General features: G+C 36.1%; 4 protein-coding genes across 7 annotated transcripts; 2 read left to right on the plus strand and 2 right to left on the minus strand.

The window, feature by feature from the left end:
• On the minus strand, positions 1,663-2,738 carry LOC18772166 (EPIDERMAL PATTERNING FACTOR-like protein 2). The gene is made up of 2 exons (XM_007207213.2): positions 2,174-2,738; positions 1,663-2,030 (listed from the first exon to the last, which is right to left on the minus strand). Exons 1-2 carry the CDS (start codon positions 2,297-2,299, stop codon positions 1,776-1,778), a joined length of 381 nt encoding a protein of 126 aa, XP_007207275.2. The 5' UTR covers positions 2,300-2,738; the 3' UTR covers positions 1,663-1,775.
• Positions 4,857-7,511, plus strand: LOC18774177 (ubiquitin-conjugating enzyme E2 1). Its single transcript, XM_007207423.2, has 6 exons — positions 4,857-5,475; positions 5,583-5,667; positions 5,749-5,841; positions 6,899-6,987; positions 7,080-7,165; positions 7,275-7,511. Exons 1-6 carry the CDS (start codon positions 5,410-5,412, stop codon positions 7,315-7,317), a joined length of 462 nt encoding a protein of 153 aa, XP_007207485.1. The 5' UTR covers positions 4,857-5,409; the 3' UTR covers positions 7,318-7,511.
• Positions 14,656-16,333, plus strand: LOC18774375 (probable xyloglucan endotransglucosylase/hydrolase protein 6). The gene is made up of 4 exons (XM_007205604.2): positions 14,656-14,929; positions 15,096-15,196; positions 15,292-15,488; positions 15,664-16,333. The coding sequence occupies exons 1-4, from the start codon at positions 14,743-14,745 to the stop codon at positions 16,052-16,054; spliced, it is 876 nt and encodes a 291-aa protein (XP_007205666.1). The 5' UTR covers positions 14,656-14,742; the 3' UTR covers positions 16,055-16,333.
• On the minus strand, positions 16,848-23,370 carry LOC18772620 (E3 ubiquitin-protein ligase FANCL). 4 transcript variants are annotated; one of them, XM_020567592.1, is made up of 12 exons: positions 23,141-23,370; positions 21,678-21,919; positions 21,292-21,363; positions 20,529-20,599; positions 19,556-19,634; positions 19,406-19,480; positions 19,137-19,251; positions 18,995-19,052; positions 18,838-18,909; positions 18,404-18,534; positions 17,723-17,797; positions 16,848-17,342 (listed from the first exon to the last, which is right to left on the minus strand). In XM_020567592.1, exons 2-11 carry the CDS (start codon positions 21,678-21,680, stop codon positions 17,742-17,744), a joined length of 732 nt encoding a protein of 243 aa, XP_020423181.1. In that variant the 5' UTR covers positions 21,681-21,919; positions 23,141-23,370; the 3' UTR covers positions 16,848-17,342; positions 17,723-17,741. The 4 variants fall into 4 exon arrangements, with proteins under 4 accessions (XP_020423181.1, XP_020423179.1, XP_020423180.1 ...); XM_020567590.1 differs by lacking the exon at positions 23,141-23,370 and adding an exon at positions 18,209-18,332 and having other exon boundaries at positions 21,678-21,831; XM_020567589.1 differs by lacking the exon at positions 16,848-17,342 and adding an exon at positions 18,209-18,332 and having other exon boundaries at positions 17,522-17,797; positions 21,678-21,867; positions 23,141-23,361.

Below are 23,753 nucleotides of genomic sequence, written 5' to 3' on the forward strand. Positions count from 1 at the left end.
TATGTTTAATTCATTCCCAAATGGGATCCTAATGCAAACCTAGAAGTTTATTCATCTGCTTGGTTGTCTTGCCTCCATCGCATCGGTAGCATGGTATATTTGTATTTGAAGATCTAAACCCAGGAAGCTTTTATGCTATTATTCTGCTCTAAATTGTCTTTTCTATTGATGTGTCTCGGTTCACCTGCCACCGGAGAATCTAAGAATATTGTGGCAGTGGGGGTTCCCCATGCCAGATAATTTTATGCTTACCCAATTCTGATTTGAATTGTGTTTGGTTGCGCTTTCAGGCCTAAACTTGCGTTGCTCCCCATCCCATGAAATGAAAGTGCCCTAACGGAGAGGCTGTTACACTAGTTACCATGGATAGTGACTGGGGAGCGGCCTATCCCTACTGCAACTTTTGATTGTTGGAAGACGTTTTGTCCATGCCCTACGGATGGAGAAGTTTCAATGTGTGTGTGTTTTTTTTTTTTTTGGGGTTTGGTGGTTGTGACATGAAAAAAAGCGCAAAAAACTTGGGAGAATGAATGAGGGATGGAGAAGTTTCAATGTGATTGTTTGCACCAACCAACATTCTCATCTCATTTTTGAATTGCACGTGAATTATAGAGTTTCAAGGCAAGGCTTTTGCCCAAACAAGATAAGCTGCTGCTGCGCACATAGAAATTAAAACTTTTCTTTTTACGTGAATGATTTGTTAATTTTCTCTGTGTGTATGTGTTATTTTCTCGATGAAAGAAGGACCACTGCAGAAGAAAAAAAAAAAAAGTTGTGACTTTTTTATTATCTCCAAGTGTTTTCTCACAGTAATGTCCATGCCATTGTGGTTCCCATGGAGTGATAAAAAATTCTAAGCGAGTAATGAACTTAGAAACTCAAGACGTTATTATAAGAAATGAAAAATATCACTAAATTAAAAGTTAATTAATTCTCATAATTACTATTCATTTACATAGTCTAAAATGTTAATGCTAAATATAGCACGACATAATTATAAACCATGTTAAGCATGTTACTATGCACAAATTAGCTCAAGTGTAATGGACGTGTTGCATGACACATTTCTTATCATTGCTAACAATTCAAAGGAAAGCCAAAGGGGCCAAAGCTCCTTTTGGACAAGCTGTTAGTTGCAAACTAACTACAAAATTTTACGTCAGCAAAAATATGGTTAAAGTGGAATAGAGCATCTTGGGAAATGCAAAGTGCACTTTTGGCCATAAAAAGATCGCAGTTTAAGTGGTAAATGGGTGTTTTGTTACGCTACGTTACCTCTGTAAATTCCAACGTCTAATTCTTGGGAACAACGGAACGGTAGCGTGGCGAAAAGGTAAAAATCTCACAAATTTGCAAAAATGTCCTGCATTGCGTTGTCCATCTCCTCCTTTCTCATCTCTCATCATCAGTTTTGTGCACAAAACAAGGCCGCAGTAGCAATGTAATTGTCACTTTCCATCATACAAAAATCAAGAAGAAAAAAAACAGAAAAAAGGAAAAAAAAGAAAAAGAAATCAGGGTCCAATCCAAGCCTCCAACTTCCAAGCAATGATATTTGCATTAAGTATATATGCTAATCAGAGATGTCAGACAGAGCTAATAAAAACAGGGGAATTACATGGCCAAAGGAACCGATATTTAAACTTTTTTTTTTTTTTTTTGGGGGTAGTAAGATCATAATTATGCTCCATTTACAGGATCCAAAAATGGGTTATGCTCCATAACCTATAAATTAACCATAATTAATTATAATTACAAAAAGTTAATCATCATGATCAGGGGTTGAAGATGGAGTTTCCACATTTGCATTTCCAGCTCATGGGCTTGTAGTTGCTGGAGTTTTCATCACCTCTGGCATAAGCAATGGTGGATGCAACAGAAGAGGAGTTTTTGTTGCTTGATTTGAGTTGGGGGTTTGCAGGCACTTGAATGGCCTCACAGTGCCCACATGAACTGCACCTTCTCTCACACCTTGGAGGCCTTGAACCTATCTGCCCTCTTACAATCGCTTTCTTCTCTTCATTTCCTGCCTACCCAACCATACAAAAACACCAGAAAGACAAATTTTTAATGCATTGAATTCTTCTAAAACTCACAGGTGTTTGATGAAAGTTCAAAGAGAAAGCATTGCACTAGTATATGAAGAGTAATCAATATATAGTTGTAAACCCACCTGGGAAATGCCAACCCTGTTGTGAATTGCTCTACCTTCAGCCATGAATCTCAACTGGGTTAACTGGGTTGAGCTCAGAATCAAGAGAAACAGAAGAGAAATTGTGTGATGGTGTAAGCAAGCCATTTAAGTGGAAATGGAGAGGAAGCTTTGAGAGTTTTGAGAGTTTTGAGAGAGAGAGAGAGAGAGAGAGAGAGAGAGAGAGAGAGAGAGGGGGACTAAAATGTGTGGGGGGCAATTTAATAGATGTGAAAAGTGTATATATTGTGTTGTAAAAGCAATTAGAGGATCAGTAACAGAATGACAGGTTAATATATGTATATATAGAGTTATATAGAAGTAGGTTTAATTCAGTGAGAAGTAGCAGTGGGATTTTTGAGGTGACTGAACATGGATACTTGGATGGACAAATGAGAAAATGCAGAGGCAAAAGAAGCAAGAAAAGGGAGCTATGAAAAGAGAATAAATCTCAACCTCGATTTGGGAGACCAACTACTGCACTGCACACACAACAAACAAACAAAGATTTACACAAACAGAGGAGGAGGACAAGGAACCCAAACAGCAAAACACCACAAAAACAAATTAACAACCCCACAAGATATGAGGAGATGGGATCCAGTTCCTGCTAAAAAACGTGGATTTACAGCTGTGGTTTTTTGGGCTTTCGCTTTCCTTGAAAATTTGAGACTTCTTTTTCTTCTTCTTTTTCGTACCATTTATTATTTAAAGGGTTTTCATTTTAACCAAGTTTTGTTTCTGGGATTTCTTGTTGCGGTTGGTCTGAGCAGTCCTACCTAATCACGCCATATCCTTATCTCTCTCTCTGTGTGTATATATAAAGATATATGTGTATGTATGTATATCTGTGTGTGTGAGAGGACATTGTACTCTCACTCACCCACTCATTGAGCTCTTTTCAATCATGATAGTGTAATCACATTCACATGTCCCGAATCGAAATGCTCAGTTTTCATCATTCATTTTAAATCACATTCCCTTTTATTTTTATTTTTTTTTCTACTTATTTGAATCACATTCGTTATCAACTTTTTACCGCCAAAATGTGAGCTTCATTATATTATTTTTGGCCAATGAAAATGAAACTTGCATTATCAAGCCCAGAATATGGTACAATTACACAACGTATTGATCGGAAGGAAAACTTTTACCAATGCCACCTGAATTGTTAGAAAGTGCTACTTGAAGAAAAAAACTGAAGCAATGTCACCCAATTAAATTTTTTGTTGTAATGTGTCATTTATGACCAACTTCATTAACTTTTATGATAAAACAAAACTATATATGCCTCGCAGGTGATCCTTCAAAACGAATACCAAGCAAACAGATTACGTGCAAACCACACACAACTTTTTGGAAGAAATTAGGTTATAGGTAGCTGATGCAGATAAATAGTCATTAAAGTTTATGGGGCATTTGAATTAAAAGCATTAATAAGTTCAATGCATGAACGTTTTGTTTTGGCTTCTAATAAATTCTATGTATTTGGAATGAAATAGCTAGAGTCGTAATTATTTGGATGAGCTTAATGTACTCCAATTTTATCCACTTACACTCCTTTTTTGGTTATAAAATGGAGTGTAAGTGGATAAAATTGGAGTGAGGAAATCACCACTCAATTAGGTGCTAGTTCAATGTATGCAATGAGAGATTAAGTCTTTAAATTCTTGTATGCTCATATTTCTCAAAGGAGTTGTTGAGAATTGAAATTGAAAACAAAGAGAGTATTTTCTCATCTTTGCTCATAATCTAGGTATTCTTAGAATTAACGAATTTGAGTATTTTATTCTATCTTTTATGCCAAGTTTCGGTTATTCTTAGACTAAACGGGGCTTGGTGGTTCGTGGGTCGTGTTTTCCAACATCCTTACTTGAGTGCCGCTGCATCAGTAGCACATTGCCAAATCGACCATCACTCTTGCTAGTAGATCTGTAGCTGCCACAAGAAGACTAAAAATCATAGGATAGGGCAAAGGACTCACTAGTATGGGAGTTGAAAAGGTCCTGAATTCGAGTCTTAGCATATGTGTAGTGTGTCTAAGTTTGGTATATTATCGCCCCTGCTAATAGAAAGGTCTTTTATAAATAAATAAAAAACTCATAGGAGAGGTGAACGCGTGAGCCTTGAAAGTGGGTTTGAGGAGGATGGAGCTGGAGCATCAAGTGTTAGGACCTAATATCCCACATTAGAGAGAAAGGGGATGCTATCTCGATTTGAATTAATAACACGCATATCATTCACAATTTTCAACTCATTCAAAATGCAATTCATTCACGAAATCGTCCTTCTAAGAAGAAAAATGGCTGCCAATTGGGTAAAGCCCAGTGAAAAAAGACATTGACTTGCAGATTAGTGGTCTCAAGTTTGAACTCCCATGACACTGTGGTGTGTGTATGTGAGAAACCCCCCTCCACTGCAGCTTAGACTATCGCTTGCATGACAAAAAAAAGGACAAAAAAAAAAAGAAAAAGAAAGAGGAGAAATGGCCATTCTCATGGATGGGCTTATTTGCACAGTTCCAAATGGCATAAAAGGTATTGCCCAAATGAAAAGTTCCAGGCCCAATTGCGAAGGCTATGGCCCAATAGCTAACACCAACCAACACGCAAGTTGACAACTTCCGCAAATGGCCATTGCCGCTAACGAACACGTTCTGAGCTGTGAAATTCTTGCACCGCTGAAACCGCAAAGCATCCATCTACGTCTACCCACCGAAAACCAAAAGGAGCCCAAACCGCCACCAACCAAACTCTCAAACCAGGGGCTCTCGGAAAAGAAAACGATAGAACAAATTTAATTTAACAATGGGAAACCAGAGCCCAGCTGCTAAGATTAGTCATATCCAGCCAACAAAATGAAAAAAAGAATAGAATTTAGTTACAGATAGAGATAGAGAGATACATTATACAGACGCACATAGACAGAGACAGAGACACACAGCAGAGAGAGAGAGAGAGAGAGCTTCGATTCCTTTCTTCTTTGTCAGATTTCCAGAAACGGTTTTCATATTCCCAAATTCTTTCATTCTCATCCTCAATTTCCCAACCTCACCCCACCATTTATTTTATTCATTTTCTTCCTTTATTAAAAAAAGGGGAAAGAGAAGTCGTCCAAATCTGTGTACCTTTTGCTTTACTATATATATATATATATATACATATATTCTGCGAGGTTTTGGTCCACAAGGACTCAAAGCTCTGTGATTTACATCTAAAATGGCGACGTCGGCTCAGCTCCGGCTCATGTCCGATCTCAGAACCATAACAAGCGAGCCTCCTGAGGTAAATTCCTTTCGTATCATTTTTCATGGAGGCTTCAAATTAAGCTCAAATTCCTATCAAATTCAATCTGAATTTAGTGAATTTCATTTGGGTTGTTTGTGTTGCAGGGTTGCAGCGCCAGCCCTCTGTCCGATGATAACCTGATGGTGTGGAGCGCCACCATATTTGGGCCCGAGGAGAGCCCCTGGGAAGGTAGTAGATAGATCTGTTCAATTTTATTATTATTATTATTATTTGGAAATTTGAGTTTTTATGTGCAAATGGAATATTCAGGTGGTGCTTTCAGCTTGAGGTTAACATTTGGTGAACGTTACCCCGAGAAGCCGCCTCGGGTTCGATTTACCTCCGAAATGTTCCATCCAAATGGTAAGTTTGATAAATCTTTTATCTATCTATTTGCAATGAATTCCCTTCTATATCTATGTTTTCATTTAAGATTCCATTATATAAGCATACCTCGCTGTGCAATTCAAAGTTAGCAACTACAGAACCCGAAAGCTTAAACTTTAAGCCTTGCAACTTAACTTGTAAGTCTGCTACAATCTTCTCTTGTAGATAGGGATTAATCAATCTGGTCTTCACCTGTATAGTTATAGATCAAGTCTGGTACAATTAAGTGTGTAAGTGTCTATTAATTGATTCACATCAATACCATCCATGAAAGTGCCCGAATGTTCAATTCCATTGGATCCCAAAAACTAAAACTTTTAGAGAACGAATCAACAATGCATATCAAGCTAACAACAATGAGAAGCCTAAATTGAATTGATTTGGAATTATTAGAGGTTTTTGGTCCTCTTTCAGAAATAAGCTATGCTGCATGACATTTCAAGTCCCTAGTTTGAAGTTTTACATGCCATCAAAGAGGCTATTTACGCACTTGTTTGCACTGCTGCAAACAAATATACAATGCAAACTTATTGTAGTAGTCCGAGGAGTGGTCTATCTTCAGTAGTCTAAAGACCATGGGTTTTCCCCTCTTGATATCCTATGAAGAAGAGTATAGCTGGTCCACTGTTATTCGACCACCATTAACAATTTAGATCTAGATTGGATATACAGTTTCCTGTATGCTTCTAAACTTTCAAGAACTTGGCATAATGATGTAGAGGTTTAACAATAGGCCTCTTCTTGTTTGTATACTGATTAGAAGTTTATTCCTTGAATGGGATCAGAAGTTGAATTATGGGTATTGTGTATGATGATCCTATCATCTTTTGTTCTTGAATAAATCATCGGAGTTGCTTAAAAATAGTTGGGGTATATTGGTTTCATGTACGTCCAACAAAGAGGGTTTCTTAAATTAATAGTATAGATGAGCACTTGTTGCAGTTTATTGACATATCTACATTTCTACATTTGTACGTTTTTTTTCTTTCAAGAGAAAAAGAAACTTCACTGATTACTTATGTGGTTTATGCAGTTTATCATGATGGTACACTGTGCATGGATATAATTCAGGATGCTTGGTCACCCTGCCACAATGTATCTACGATTTTGACATCTATTCAAGTAATTTTCAAATCACACAACTCATTTACTTATCTCCCATAGTCATAATACATGAGGATAACGCTGGTTTACTGATATATAAACTGTTGCAGTCGCTTCTCACGGATCCAAATCCTGCAAGTCCGGCAAACATTGAGGCCGCTCACATGTATCAGCATGACATACAAGCTTACAACAAGTTTGTGAACATATTATTTGGGCTTTTCTTTATTTTTTTTTCTTTTTCTGAACGATTTTCTTTCTATTTCTATCTACTTAATCTGACTCTTCTCCTTGGCAATTTGTAGGAGGGTACGCCGCTGTGCTCGTCATTCCATTGATTCCTTGTAGTATCTGTCTGGAATTTGCCTCGTCTATTTTTCTCCTAGCTTTTGGAGAAAGCTTTTTATTGTGTGTATCATGCTCTACTTGTTGAATGTAATCAATCATATAGATTTTCTTTTCCTTCTCATGTATCATTCAAACAAAGTTATGTCAATATTTACACACGTCAAATCGTGTTTTAATTTCTCTTTGTGGATCTCGAAGAGTTCCAAGTGTTAATAATGCAATTCATAGACAATATTGTTTCAGGTATGGAGTCAGCTTCCTAACAAGATCAAGATTTACTCACTCTCTCAATGATGTACCTGCTGCCTCGAAGAAGGCACACATGTGCATTATGCGAAAGACCTAATAAGTTTTCCTTTTTGGTAAATAGAAGTTGAAACTTCTAAGAAAACTATCCAACAGAGTATCTGAAGAAAACCAAGCAAGCAACTAACAGAAACAGAGGCTCATTATTATGTTAATCTCATGCTTTGTAATGGTATGGCCAACAATTAGTTCATGAAAAATATTCTGTATGAAGAACAAAAGTCCAAATATCTTATGATCAATGAAGGATTGGAGAGACTTGCCCTTTGATAAAAAAAAGAAACTAATAAAGGTCAAAATAACATAACATGTCAAATATTTGCAAGAGAACATTGGATTGTATACATTGTTGTAAAGAAGATTCAGATCCTCTCTTTTCCCTGGTTGTGAAATTTATCCATCGAATCTTGAGTGAAGGACCTCACGGTAGTTGTGCAAGCATTGAAATCTTGGTTTTACTTTGCTTATACATTGTAGCATCACAATATTTCGAACTCTTCTAACTGGTTCTTATACTTGCAATATGCCAATATGAAGACACTTTTAGAAAATATAAAATGTTAATTTAGTTCTCGCCGCGATGTGAAAAGATTATGAGTAATGCTAGAGGCACCATATTTTCATACGATTTATAAATTTCCTTGCCCATGACGTGCATTAGGCCTGTCAATCTCTAGCCTATCTCTATGGAAGATTGGGTTAGCTAAGCTAGAGCTCTCGTATGAGTTATGGCGTGCAAGTACACGTACAGCTAATATTGGTCATTTATGATGTAGAATTCCGATCAAAAGGAAGAAGCTTGAGCCAAACCATTCAAATATGACCCCATAACCATAAGGTTGTTATCCCATAATTAATTAATATGCAAGGATTAAGCTCTATATAGCTGGTGTTCTTATCCATCCGTACATGAAAATATCAAAACACAGATTAAGCTGCTGCAGCCTCACATCACAACAAATGGCTGGTATCTTTCTTATTCATGAGCATGTGGGGTTGTCTATGCACTTCAGAAAACTGAAACATGTAATGAACGGCCACCATGAATATATGTGATACGTACAGTGTACTCAGATTTGCACAATATTCTGGTTTTTTCTTTCTTTTTCGTATGATGTTAGAATCAATGCCCCAGCGAAATACATGATAGGTATTGATCTTACTGAACCAAGTGGGTGCAATGCAACAAGCAAATACAACATTATTGGTTATATTAAGGTCCGTTGGATAACCATTTCAATTTTAGTTCAGGGTTTAGGCAAAGAGAGTGAGAATGGGAGTGAAGATGAGATTGAGAGAGAGGATAAGAGGGGAGGATGGGAGGGAAGAGTAACAAAAGTGAAAACAATTTCAAAGAGATTTTGTTTTTACTTTTGTCACTCCTCATTCCCATCCTCCCCTCTCATTTTCCCTCTCAATTCCGTCTTCTCTCATTCTCACTTCCATTCTCCCTTTTTTTTTCGTCTATGCTCTAGCACAAAAACTAAAATTGAAATGGTTATCAAACGGGCTTGTGGGTTTGCTCTTCTATGCAATTCCTCAGTTGTCATTCTAATATGATAGGTTTACATAAGCACGCAACTCTAACATGTTATGTAACGTGCTTTTGTTTGATAACATAAGTCTGACAAGAGAGCATTATCTAGTACTACTACACATGTATGTGTATTGGCACTAATCAATTATTAAGTTAATACGACACTAACAACTCGTTAGAACCCACTTCACATATTCCCATGATTCAATCCCTTCATTTTAGGTCTTTTATTCATATGTCATTTCAAATCGAAAATCTAGCACGCCACAATGTATATCCACATATACATATATGGTTCCAAGCTTTCCTTTAATGTTTGTCATTAGAAGCCTATTAGATAATGCTTAACGTTGTTGGTTAGTCAAATCTGGCCACCCCAAATACCAGCAAAAATAAAATATATCACAAGGCTGTTGGGCCACCTAAAGCCGAAGGATCAAATTATGGAACGAACATCAAACCATATTTGATGTGAGTTGCTTTGAATTATCAGGAGAATCCGTATGCTATTTCAATTATCATTGCATTATTAGCGTAGCTCAGGTCCAAAAGCTTAAAGAACACTTGTTTTGGCATCAACTAGAATGACTTCGACGAAGAGAAAAGACTGTGGTCGACTTGATTAGAAAACTTGACATTATTGTAATAGAGATCTCAGGAGTTTCAGAGCTGGCAATTCCTTTCATCTGAATGTCATTTTAATCTATGTAGTGGACTTGTAATGTGTTTAAAATCCCTTTATTAGTAAGAAATTTAAAATTATAACATTTTCAAAATTCACAAAAAAAATTAAAATTAAACACAAGAAAGCAACTCCAAAGAAAATACAAACATATTTCTGAGGTTTAGTTGCATAATAAGTGGTTCTAAAAGATCAAAATCTTTATGCCCCCTTGTATTTTCCATTTCCTTTCCTCTTTCTGTTAAATGATAAAATAAATTAATGCTCATAGTGTATGAGGGCCCTATGAACCCGAGTGGATAAGGCGTGCTTAATGCAAACTCACACGCTACCTAGCGTAGATTTCACTAAATCAATCTTGCTCACTTCACTTAGCTTAATCTCCATCACAAAACAATCACTTTAATACTCTGCTTAGTTACAAGCTCTTCCTACAAGACTTGGCAAATTAATGCACTCTTTCATCATAGACCAATCATCTTTCACGCATCAGCATAGGTGAAATGTCAACAATCTGATAGCCCACAATTATTAGATAGCCCAAGAGGTCCTGGCCCATGGTGTTCTTGTTCTATACATTGAAAAGGACCATAATCATGTCTCAGAAGAGTCTTTCTCAGTTTATTTGTATTTTAATCGCTCATTCATGGGCGTAGATGATTTTCAACCATTAATGTCTTGTGAGATTTGTTGGGATCAAGGGCTGATATCCAACAATGTATGAACGACTATTCCTAACACCTCTTAAAGCATCTCTCATTTTTGTTTTGTTGGTGTAAATGTAAACTAGTGAACAAATTAACGTGGTTTACATGTTCTGGATACTCTTTTTCATTATTGCATTTCATTTTCAAGAGTTTGAAAGTAGGTCCTAGTTGCTTGAATGCACGAGGGGCATACCAACTCTGCTGCACTTCATATGGAAATTAATTAAGATAGCACCATCAAAATTCAAAAGGTTAATCTTCATCTTGTGAAGCCACATGAGATATATCTAATATTTTGTTTATAAGTGATAAGGTTGACTGACAGCTGCTTTTGGAAAACGCTCATCCATAATTCTGGTAAACACACGCTCAACATAATATTCTAGGACTTGAGAGTTGAGAAACCATATCCTTTTGATTTTTTAAGGTGTTAAAATTAGGGCAAGTCGTAATTTGTACAACTCATGGAGCACAAACAAATCCCTTTTTTTTTTTCTCGTCGTCGTTGGAATTATTATGAATTTTATTAGGTTTTGAACTTTAATTCAAGCGACATGAGATGAAATATAATCAATGATAAATCTTAAGTTCAATTATTTATATATAAGTACAAAGAAAAAACCAATAATATTAGGGTTCGAGAAAGTCAGTTTTTTCTGCTAAAATATTTTCAATGGGTGAACAACCAATTGTGGGCTAATTGTACAACTCAATTTTGAAAGAATCATTAACCATCAATTTTGAAAATTTTGAGATCTCTCTTTTAGATCTTTTAAATATAATGATTGCAGCCCAGCCTCAGCCTATACAATAACTATGTTCTCCTCCAAATAAAGCTTATGCTGAATTTGATATTTGGCAGATGAGGAATTAATTTCTGCAGCTCTACCACTCATTCCTTCTGATACAACATGAACAACACCTCATGATTCTGTGTGTGTGTGTGTGTTTTTTTTTTTTTTTTTTTGTGGTCAACAACATTAAATTCTAGAAAATATTATTTGTAATCTATGTTATTTATGTTGAAGAATATGAAGCCATATATCGGGAACTTGATCAAATACATATAGTGAATGATTCCATTACTATTGACATCTAGGCCTTTTATATAAAACTCCACACATGCTGAATATCCAAGTTGTTAAGTTGCAGACAGTTACAATGTTGTTAGTAGTAGGTTGTGGGTTCGTTTTTCTGAAATCTTAACATAGTATTAGAGTGGGCCGATTAACTGGGCCTAAATGAACCTCGAAAAAAAAAATTGAAGCAAACCCATTCTGAATTGAAGAATAATATGGTCTACCATATATAATAACCAATTATAGAGATTTTTCAGCTGATTGTGTTGTCTCATCAACATTCTCCTCAAACTATGTTCTCTACAATTCATACCTTTTCTTAGGGAATGGAGATTACAATTAAGTTTTGAACGTAATTTTTAGATAAACTCATAAGAGCACTTCCACCGCTTGGGTTTTACCCAGGCAGGAGGGGGCCCAAGGGCCAAAATCCAACACCTTCGCGCTAAGTTCAGCCCGGGCAAGGGGTGGGTTCCACGAGCCCTAGCAAACCCAGGGGCAAGAGAAGCTCGAGCTGCTGCTTGGGCAAAATGCTGACGTCAGCAACAAAAAATAAAGAAAAAAAAACCAACAATTTCAGAATTTCTTATTATTATAAATACATAGTCATATTTTTTACTTCCCACACCAAAAACTCTATATAAATTCATCTCCTCATATCTCATGTGAATAGTAATTGCCCTTGCCTTAACCCATAGGGGTGGAAACAAAATTGCAATGGGTCACCATTCACATGAATAGTGACAGCCCTTGCCCATAAGGGTAGAAGTGCTCTAATAGCAAGTTTAGGGGGATGAGAGGTTATCCCATTCTAAGGTCAGGGTATACCAAGGCCTCTTTGAGGATTTACAGATGGGGTCTTAGCTCCTTTTTGATTTTTACAGATTACCCACGAAGATGAATTGTTGACAGTAAGACTCAAACTTAGGCCTTCATAGTGAAGAGAACAATCCTTGCCAATTTAACTAACCCTAATGGGCTGTAAATGATATATTTTAATTGTTGCAACCTATATATGTTAATTTTGTATTATTTTGACTGAATTGATGTGATATAAAAGAAAAGTATTAGATTCCAAAACTCTTTTTTTTTTTCATTTAAATTTGCTCAAATTAAATCCCAAAAGCCAAAATAAACATATAATAAGCTAGGAACTTAGATGTTGGACCCCCAACAAAGCCTTCTAATGTTGCAAGAGGAAAAGTGATTCATTTGTCTTGTAGTGCCACATTTCTCCTTCCACTCATATACGTCAGTCTCAGTTGGGCCCCACATTTCTAAAGCCTTCATTTCTATTCTGACACCAAATATAATCCCGAAGCCGACAACAACGTGGTTGGCGTTGGATCCGCCACGTGTCAATCAAATCTCCAGGATCGCCATTGTGCTCTATGAAGCCAGTTGTCCATTTTGTGCACGTGCCAAATAGCTTTAGTAAGTTCTTCTATTGCGTAGGGTGGAGTGTAAGAATTCTTCCTGAAAGAGATATAAATTTGATATGATTTGCTTTGTTTCGATTTAGAAACTCTTGTTAGAAGTACACTAGCGCGTACTAATTGTGATCGTTGATACATTTTAAGTTTTACATGTATCAATGATTAAGACTAATATAGATATGTACTCAAAATCGATGTAATTTCTTCTTATAAAGTTTAAACGCTTCATCATTGAAGCTAAAAATCATCACAATTATAAGTATAGTGTTAAGAAGAATGATATGATAGCCGATACAAGTTAGTACGAGTTAATTCTAATCATTAATTCACTCTAACTTCTACATATATTAACAATCAAGATTAAAACATGTGCGAGTGCGCGGTTGATCTTAGCACTTCTCATAGGGTTGCAAATGCTTCATTATTGAAGCTAAAAATCATCGCAGCTATATGATGACAAATGTTAGAGATTTTTAGCTTCGAATGACAAAATATTACCTCCAATAATATAAACAAGTTTGGAAATACCTTGAAAAGCAAACAATAACCAATTAAAATGGTGTTTAATAATAACAAAAATCCCAGCCTGTAAAGTGAGGGCCACATCATTGGGTCCATTCCATGCTTGAACTACTGGCCAGTCAGCAATTCCATATCAATCAATTTGTATTGGCTGTATTATATATAGGCTGATATATACATAAAAAGGATGAACTTTTGATTGGATGGCTTCAAGTTCAGGGATTGTTGCCCGACGGCTACTATGCCATACACTCAACAGTGATGGCCCTGATGGCCTCTATGTCTTCTGGAGTTTGGTGCAAGTAAAATTCATCCCAATATTCCACACATTCCATAGTCCCGTAAAATCACAATCACCAACCTTACTATTCTTTTGGAATGTCATGGCATGGATGAATGAGTTTGGCATCATTTGCATCCACACAAACCAAGGTTCACGTTATTATTTGGATGCATTTGCATAATAAAATTGCAGAACTATCACAATACCAAACAAATAATCTGCAAGTTAACACTTATCCATTATCGTATGTCGACGCATATCAACCACGTAGGTAATCGTCGATGCTATTTCCTGATTTTATTTGTGAGAGTATAAAGACTAGCTATGTTAACTAGTTTATGTTGATAACTTTCCTTAGAATGATATAACAATTAATTCATATACAAGTCTCATTTAGATCTAATAGTAGAGTTAATAAGATTCTACTATGTCAAGAGTTCGATTCTCTTTCATTGTAGCGGACCAAAAAATAGTAAGGTAGGATCGCTGAGGAGTATGCCACCCCACACAATAGTTAGTCCAATTGGAATAATTTCTGTAGTAGTAGAAAGATTAATAAGATGAAGAAAAGGATCATAGTTAATTAAAGGGGGAGATTAAGAAAGAAGAAGCGCGAAAGAAGAATACAAACTGTTGGGTAGGGCCTAATTGAAAGCTTGCCATTAGCTGGATGGAAAGCAAAGTTGTGATGGAACTTTCCAATAGGAAGCAACAGTCGTAATCACTAATCTTTCCTCAGTCTCCCAACTCTATGTGTGTGTGTGTGTGTATATATATAACAGCCCACAACAAGCCTCTCATCATCTAAAATCTCATCGATATTATTAATTCCTTTTAATCACAAAGTAGTCTGATTTTGTGCTAAAAATTATTATGGCCCTATATCCCTCTTTGAGAAGCCTCATTGCTTCTCTCTGCTTTTGTTTTCTTGCTTTTTCTCTCTCAGCTTTTGGACGACCAGCCACTTTTCTGCAAGACTTCCAAGTCACATGGTCTGATTCTCACATCAGGCAGATCGATGGAGGGAGGGCCATCCAACTCATTCTTGACCAAAATTCTGGTAAATATATGTATATAAAATCGTGGGGTCAACTTATTATATTTAGTAATGGTTTAAAAAAAGAAGTTTGGTTCAATTGGGTTGTCCTCACAAAGCATGACAAAACAATGAGTGGTTTCTAAATTCTAACATTTGAGATTTGGCTGTTAAACTTGATGCATTTCAGGATGTGGGTTTGCCTCCAAACGCAAGTACTTGTTTGGGCGTGTGAGCATGAAGATCAAGCTCATCCCTGGAGATTCTGCTGGAACTGTCACTGCTTTCTATGTAACTTCACAGATTAAAAAAAACCCACAATGATATTTGGGTTTCTTGGTTTTTTGGGAATTAATATTTGCTTTGGATTGGTTTTTGTTTGGCAGATGAACTCAAACACAGACGCAGTGCGTGATGAGGTAGACTTTGAGTTCTTGGGGAACCGGACTGGGCAGCCTTATACAGTCCAAACCAATATATATGCTCATGGGAAGGGTAATAGGGAGCAAAGGGTCAACCTCTGGTTTGACCCTGCTGCAGATTTCCACACTTACACAATACTCTGGAACCATCACCATATTGTGTAAGCTAACAAGACCATTAACCATGAACAATATTTTTATCTTTCAGACATGTTTAGGCAAGAGAAAATTACTCCATTAGACATAATAATATTGGTTTTTTATTTTTATTTTTTATTATAATAACTGTTTTGAATTTGGTGTAATTTGGTGTCAACGTGATTGTTGGTGGTGCAGTTTCTATGTGGATGATGTGCCTATAAGGGTGTACAAGAACAATGAAGCCAGAGGAGTTCCATACCCCAAGCTCCAACCCATGGGGGTCTTTTCAACATTGTGGGAAGCTGATGATTGGGCTACAAGAGGAGGGCTTGAGAAGATAAACTGGAGCAAAGCTCCTTTCTTTTCTTACTACAAGGATTTTGATATTGAGGGGTGCTCTGTGCCAGGACCAGCCAACTGTGCCTCAAGCGCCACTAACTGGTGGGAAGGGACTGCCTACCAAGCACTCAATGCCCTTGAATATAGAAGATACAGGTGGGTTCGTATCAACCACATGATCTACGATTACTGCACCGATAAATCCCGGTACCCGGTAGCCCCACCGGAGTGTCTCGCGGGCTTCTAAATCAGACCCAATTATACCGAACAATCCATGTCGGTGGTACGTACATATATGTGTTTGGGAATATGGAAAAATCTTTTGTGTGTATGTATATGTGGATGAAGTCTTAAGTCTTTTAGAAGTGAGCAAATGTCAATTTCTACTTGTTGTATGTGTCTGTACCCAGCTCGCATTATTGTACCAATAAGGCTCCTGCGTTATTGTGAAAAGGATATGTCTTTTAAATCCATTATCAGTTTTCAAATGTGAATCAAAAATCTGTGCTTATTTTCAACTGTTAAAAGGACGAAATTTGGTCCATTCTGACACGAGCCAAGAAAGAAATTGTGGAAACAAACAGGGGTTGATTTGATTTAGTAGTACTACTGTACCAGACTGAGCTGAACTAAATATGTAACATATGGTCCTATGATATATACTTCGTTTGTTCTCTAGATATCTTTAGAGCAGTGTCGAGCTTAGTGGTGCAGTGTGATGATCATGACCGTTAATGTATTGGGAGTTCCATATACATTAATAGTCGGTGCATTTGGAGCTTAATCGACTCACCATAGCATTCTTTATGGCTTTAACTTTCTAAGGAGAGTAAGTGCATGACCTATTCGTCCCTGAAATAGTGAAATGGTTCTTCAAGTGGGGCTCATTAGGTAGCTAGCAAAAGCCATAAATACCACAAAGATGGTCCCATGGTGAGTAAGGGTCAAAGTCAGTTGTTGCATGCACGCATGACTCCAAAACATGTCACTCCAACCAGCGGGCCATTAGAAGTTGAATCACTTACACTCACAACAATGAATAATCCACCAATATCCATTTGGGTGATCTCCATATAGTCAATCAACAAAAAAAGTTCAAATCCAACATGAAGAAAGCAAAATTGACAAATTGAAAACAGCAGGGCAAAGCATCCAACTGCATCGAGCTCTTACAACATAAAGTGTAGAACCCGCAAGCAAACAATCAATAGGTCGCTGAATTTTTCTTGCCTACAACTGGTTGTATATGTTGAATCGAAAGAAATCGCAACATTTTCATAATGATGTGGGGAGGCCTAAATAACAAGGGACCCCAAATCCCAACCAGATCGATAATGGGCATTCAAATGAGGGGCCATTCTGTGATAATTGATAATTGAGGGATTAAAAAGTTTGTTTGGAATGGCACATCTTCTCTGACTTGGTTGGTTAGTACTAGTAGCATGGATTAGGACCACCACAAGAAGAATAGTGCAAATGTACCTCAACAAAACGTGGTTTGCTGCATTCCATAGAGAGGCAACCTGATGGTCTACCTGTTGGTATCAATTTAAAGTTGCTTAGACACAAGGCATATACAAACAGCCGACAATATATGAATGCTTTGGCAACCAAACAAAAAGAAAAATGTTCATTTGGTATAGAGGGTAAGTAAAGTTACTCTTTTGGTTTCAAGTGAACAGGCACAATGGATAAGGTTTAGACAGAGTATTATGCATAGAAAACAACTATTTAGCATTTGATAAGTCATCTTGTTCGATATACACAAAGTAAAATACAATTTTCCGAGTTTTGGTCTTCACATTTCCACAGTGGTACAAATTTACCATAAAGAATTAACAGCCTTTGGACTTCAAGGACGTGCAGAAGAAATGAGGAAATCAAATTATTAGAAGGTATAGAAGACCTAGCTTACTTCTTCATGCTGTCAATTTTCACCGCAACTGGTTCTGAGCAGTATGGACAACTTCCAAATAGAACATCAAATGACCTGTAATGAAAGTACACATAAATATCATACCTCAAGTATCCATAAAAGGAAGCCTACGTTTACCACTGTAGGTTATGCATTCACATGGCCGACAGATGTGGCCCAAATAATTCTTAATGTCAAACTGTTCTGATGATTAAAATAATTGTTGTGGTCCTGATAGTTCCCATTTTCTGCTTGTATATAATTGCTGTGCCTCATAGTGAAATGCTTTAATAAAAGATTTCAACTGGACAAGTGCATGTATTCTTTTTTATCATATTAAAGTTAAAATGCACACTACATTATTGAAATATGCCATATTTAATCTCAACCCACAGTTTCTGTTACAAAATATTACTAAAGACAACTAAGGCTACATTCATGCATAAACCAGCAGAAGTTAACTGTGATACAAGAAGCTTAACATACTGCCTTGTTGTGGTGATAGAACGCAACCAGTCCACAAGACATATGCTATGGAAAGCCCTTTTGCAACTGGTATTGTCGCATGTATAGTCAGTCCCAGTTCCACTCTTATGTCTGAGCTCTTCATCTACATTAACATTGCTAAAATCAACGACTGAAAAACTTAGTAAACATCTAAGAATGTATGTAGAGGATTACCAATTGGAAGACTCTGAGCATAACAAATTCCGCATTCAACTTGCTGCTCATTCTTCTGGACATCAGGGGGAATTGGCAGTTGAGTCTCCAAAAGACATTTAAGATTTTCTAGAAATTGTTTGTCTTTTATCCTGGGCAATCACACAAAAGATATATCACTCAGTCCTTTTCTCTCTCTCTCTCTCCCCCAATAACAAACTTATCCCTATTCTAGAAATTTTATTTTTGATTCCCAACCTTTAACCGAGGTTGATGTAGAGTTCATTAAAGAAAAGCCAGGTGTCATCAAAATTAAGCGCACAAATAGACAAATATATTCATGAAAAAAGATGATTTGGCGGTAACACAGCCAGAAAATTCCTATTTGGATTACTTTTAAATACAAGTACCAAAGAATACAGATTGAAATACAAGGAAGGGATGCAATGTTATACCATCTTTTGCTATTTCTTCGCCATCTATTTCTCAACAAGTTCACAATTGGACCTGAACCAATAAAACGACATCTAACACAACTTGATATTTTCATTGAATGAAGAGCAAAAGCTAGACGGTAGTAGCTCTAGTAACTTGTTTGAGATGGAATCTCACTCTGGTAAAGATCTAGGATCAAAGGCATTAATAGACAACACAATGAAGCAATCATTTCCTGTGAAACAAAAATCTCGAAAGACTTAACACCGACAAACAGAAGGGAGAAGAGTTATCAATACTTATGAAGAAGAAGCTTCACCCATATTGATCTGGCGATAGGATACAGCAGGAGATGCTTGTTTAGGATCAACAACCCAAAGGGACCTGTCAATATCATCCAAAGTAGACCAAAATGCCTGAAGCTTCTCCAGATGCTGGATACAAGAATAAGTTATTGATAGCTTTTAGCAAAGATAAGAACACAAGAAAACAACTTGACAATTAAGATAGATGAAGGCTATAAGTGGCAACTAGAATCAACTAATGCAACATCTCTCAAATGTATTTTGAAGGGAAAAAAATGAATACCTTTTTAAACTGCTGCACCACATCTTTCAATCTTGAGTGTGTTGACCATTTTAAATCAAACATATATGGTACATCCTGAGAGATAAGCTTAAATCTTATTTATGCCTCAAATGGAAAACTTAACAATGCAAAAGATTAGAGAAGACATACTGCTGAAATTGAAGGAGGGCATTTAGGATGGGTTTTATCCAATTGAATCTCAATAATACGCATTCTCCCCTTGCCATCTCTGGTAATCAGATTTACAAAAGATTGAGCCCACTACATGATTAAGACAGTATAAACATGTGCAAAATGGCGGAAAAGAATGCCAAAAAGTTTATAAAAAAATGAAGAATGGCAGAAACTCATATTGCATGGCCAAAAAAGGAAATTTTACCAAACAACTGATTGCAATAACAGCCTAAATGTTCAGGAAGATTTTTTTGCTAAACAACATGGTGTTAAAAGAAAATTCCAAGGATAACCTAAGATAACACTATTGTATTAAACGATCTACTCTGAAAAGTGTTAGAAGTTCAAATCTGATTCTTGGAAAATTAAACTTTTCTTATCATAACTTTAGGGTTTAATACTCCACAAGCACCCAGGATAAACATTTTAGAATTTCCTTGGTACTTCCTTGATATATAAAATTTAATCTACTGATGAGAATTAAGGATTAAGAAAAACACAGTTCTGAACTCAGTAACCCTTTGACCAAAAAATAGAACTCGGCAACCCAAGAAATAATATCCAACACAACACATGCCTTCAGATAAAGCATGTTTACTCTACTTCACACTAACCAGATTGCTCGTCCACGACACAAATACAATCTTGAAACTTTTAATAAGTTGATAATTGCATGACATGTTTACAGCATTAAATATTTATTGGGACACAAGACAAAAGATGTTTGGCAGCACTATTTCATTTCTCACAACTAAATATCTCCACTTCCTTCTTATATTGAAATCACTATAACTAATCTGGCACACAAAAAACCAGATATCCTTGGCCCGTGTAGAGAAATTCTCAGCATATTCGAAGAACCAAAGAATTCTTTTTCCTTTTTATCAAATGCAAAATGAATAAGAAAACAATAGTGATTGGATACTAAATGGGAACAAGAATATCTTACAAGATCCGAAAGCTGAGAGATGTTAGATCTCCACCGAACCTCACCAGATGCTCCCATCCAACCTCCTCTATCTACATTCACATGATGACCAAGTCAATGATCAGCAGCAATGAAGGTTCTTATGTTACCAAATGTCATAGAAAATCCAAAGACATTAATAACTAACAACTTTCACAAATGCTTTTAATCGTATACTGAAACAATTCTACAAGCCTTCACATCAGTTTGCTTGTATGGTGTTAGAGCATCAGGATACAGGTTCATGTGAGAAAATAATTAGCAACTGCTGCATTCAGAATCTTAAACAGGTTCTTATTCATACCTCTGGCGTTTTCCTAATTTCAATGGGAAATAAAATCATGAGTGAATTAAAGGAAATAACAATTGAAGCAATATTGTGTAGCTGGCCTCTCCGAACCCAGCCTTGTTCAGGAAGGAAAGGTGAGCCCTTCACAATGGGGATTCATAGAATTTGTACTCAACATAAAAATATATTATTTTACACAAAATAGTTGTGGTGAACGATCCATGAGTTCAAAGGCATAGATTTTCACTAACCCAAAAACATTTTAAAATTTACTTTTGGTCCTTAGAATGAGCATTTAGCACCCATAATATTTTAGACTCCTGAAAGATTTAAAACATAAATACTTCAAAATGCTAGACCAGATGTGATAACCCTGCAGTATAAAATGATACTTAGTTCCAGGAAACTGGTGTTTGTGTGGCAAAAGATAATGGGTTCAAATGACTGTCCAATCACCTCTGAGTACACTGCACGGTAAAAGGTAGACGCTTCGGCCATCTCTCTGCATCTCCTCTGCTCAGCACATTCCTGCGCTCAAGAACAGTTTGGATGATACATAGATAAACTCAGAGACATACACAGTATAACATACATAATTATAATTATACTGGATATTGGCTCCAATGGATGAACACATTAGCTTAATTTTGGATTTCTTAGTTCATGAACTAAAACAAAAGCTTCAGTTCTCTAAAAATAAAAAAATTTATTACAACCGAGAAGGCGCATCACAGTACACAAACATGGGGGAATGTTAGCAAACAGTTGGTGCGCTTTATCTTTATCTTTACTTGCAGATACAACCAGCAACCAAAAGCGAAATACAGCAGAAGAAGAAGTACCATTTGGTTCGGAGAGAGAAAAACTCAAGAACAGATTGCAGGCAGGCAGGCACCGTGGATTAGGAAATGATAGCATTGCAAGAACTGGCGAATGCTTCCATCCTTGGACCATTTTAATACGAATGATCGGGCCCAGGCCTTACCCATGAACCAAATTGATTTCAGGCTTCTGACTGAGCTTTTTATTGAGCTAGGCCCGTTATACCGAAGAAAAAAAAATTAAAAATTTGCTTGAATACCACCTGAATTTTTACGCATATGCATCATTACCTCATGAACTTAAAAGTACAAAAAATTTCATAAATGACGGAATTTAAAATGAAGAAAATTAATGTTCTAAAATTTGTAAAGTTTCTTGTTTGGGTGATGCATTTAAAATACAGAATTTAACCTTTAGTTGTAAAGTTATCTTTTTTTAAAACTCAATCTCTCTTGGAATTTTAGATATGACGACTTTTAGATAGAATTTAAAGTTGGGATTTATGATCTCCAAATTCCATGGTTTTTCCCACGACGACGGGAATTGATTCATGTTAATTTAGAAATTCTAACTTTTGTCAAAATTCTAAGTTTATTTCCCTCATCCAAACGCACTACTTTTAAACACCTAAAAATAAAAAAATTTAAAAAAGAGAGCTTGGCTAATTTTCGTCCTGCAAGAGCCAAATTTCTCTCAACAAACCAAGAATTTTATGAAGTATTTAAGTCTAGAGAGTGGCTCAAGTATTTAACCAGTATTCATTCAGAAGGCACTAAACCCTTTCAGAAAGCACTAAACCCTCTTTCGAGCTCATCTCACAAATTCATCCCATAATTTATTGTTTGGTCCTCATCTACAAAAAGATCAGTTTTTTTTTTTAATAAAAAAAATACAAGAGATATTAGGAAATGAGAGTTTTCTCACTCACGCACTGCCAATATGTCATGAGGGTTCAAATTTAAGACAATTTATCTGCAAGTCAAGACCCTTTCCACTCTCATTGACAAAAGATCAATTGTTTAGCTAATAAATTAAAGGGGTAATTTTTCAAAGTGATTTTTCAATTTTATTTTCATATCCATTTTACCAGTCTCAATTTAATTATATATTTTCTTCAACTGTCAAGAAAGTTTTTTTCTTCTCCTTTGGCAGATGGTAGGGCATTTGTGTAGAAAGGTTTGGTTATTGATACGGAAACATGTTGTGTTCAATCATGTTGATGTCTTCGACCAAAAAAATAATGTTAATGACATGTCGTATAAAATTATACCTAAATCAAACAAAACGCATTAGAGCTAATTAACTCATTCATAAAGTATAAAAAGCTATAAACGAATATCATGCATAATATGAATAAAACATCTTACAATGCAAATATCCAACAAACGTAAAAAAAAATTAAAGAAAAAAAGTAAGTTGAGAATAAATAAATCATAGTCTAAAAGAATTTGTAAAAATTTAAAAAGAAAGACAAAGAAAGCACCTTCCATCCATAAAGGTTTAGCTTCTGCTAACCATATTGCAAACATATAGAACTTTATATATCTGAACTTTCGAAAGATCCTGTTGGCCTGATGTATTTCCAATTGGTGAACCTTTGGGCGGTGGATCGAGACACCAAATCTCAGTCGAATACTTCTTTAAAAACCTCCAAATCTCGACTTCTTTAACTTTCTCTGCAGAGAGAGCCTTTATTCGTTTTTATTTTCTAATATTAATTGTCCTTGAGTATATTAGGAGCAGGATATATATGAACCATCCATCGATTGAAGAAGTCATGAATATGACAAACAAGGATTGAGAATGAGATACTAGAGTTAGAAATCGAAATCATTTTAATACTCATTTCAGATAACAAGGACCTCAAATCAATTACGCGAGTATCAATTTCAGATAAAAAGAGCCTTAAATCGATAACGCTCACACAATAGTGTCAGCAAATTTGACACAAGATAGCAACCAATAAGCCGTCTTATTTAATTATGTTCGGCACTAGGTGTTTCATTCAGCCCTCAATTATTTAAGATGAGATGACAACTAGGTCGGCTTCCACGTATCTAGAACAACACCCCATTCTGGTTATCCATAAATGAAAC

Source organism: Prunus persica, chromosome G6 (genome assembly GCF_000346465.2).
Source record: "Prunus persica cultivar Lovell chromosome G6, Prunus_persica_NCBIv2, whole genome shotgun sequence".
Lineage (NCBI taxonomy): Eukaryota > Viridiplantae > Streptophyta > Magnoliopsida > Rosales > Rosaceae > Prunus > Prunus persica.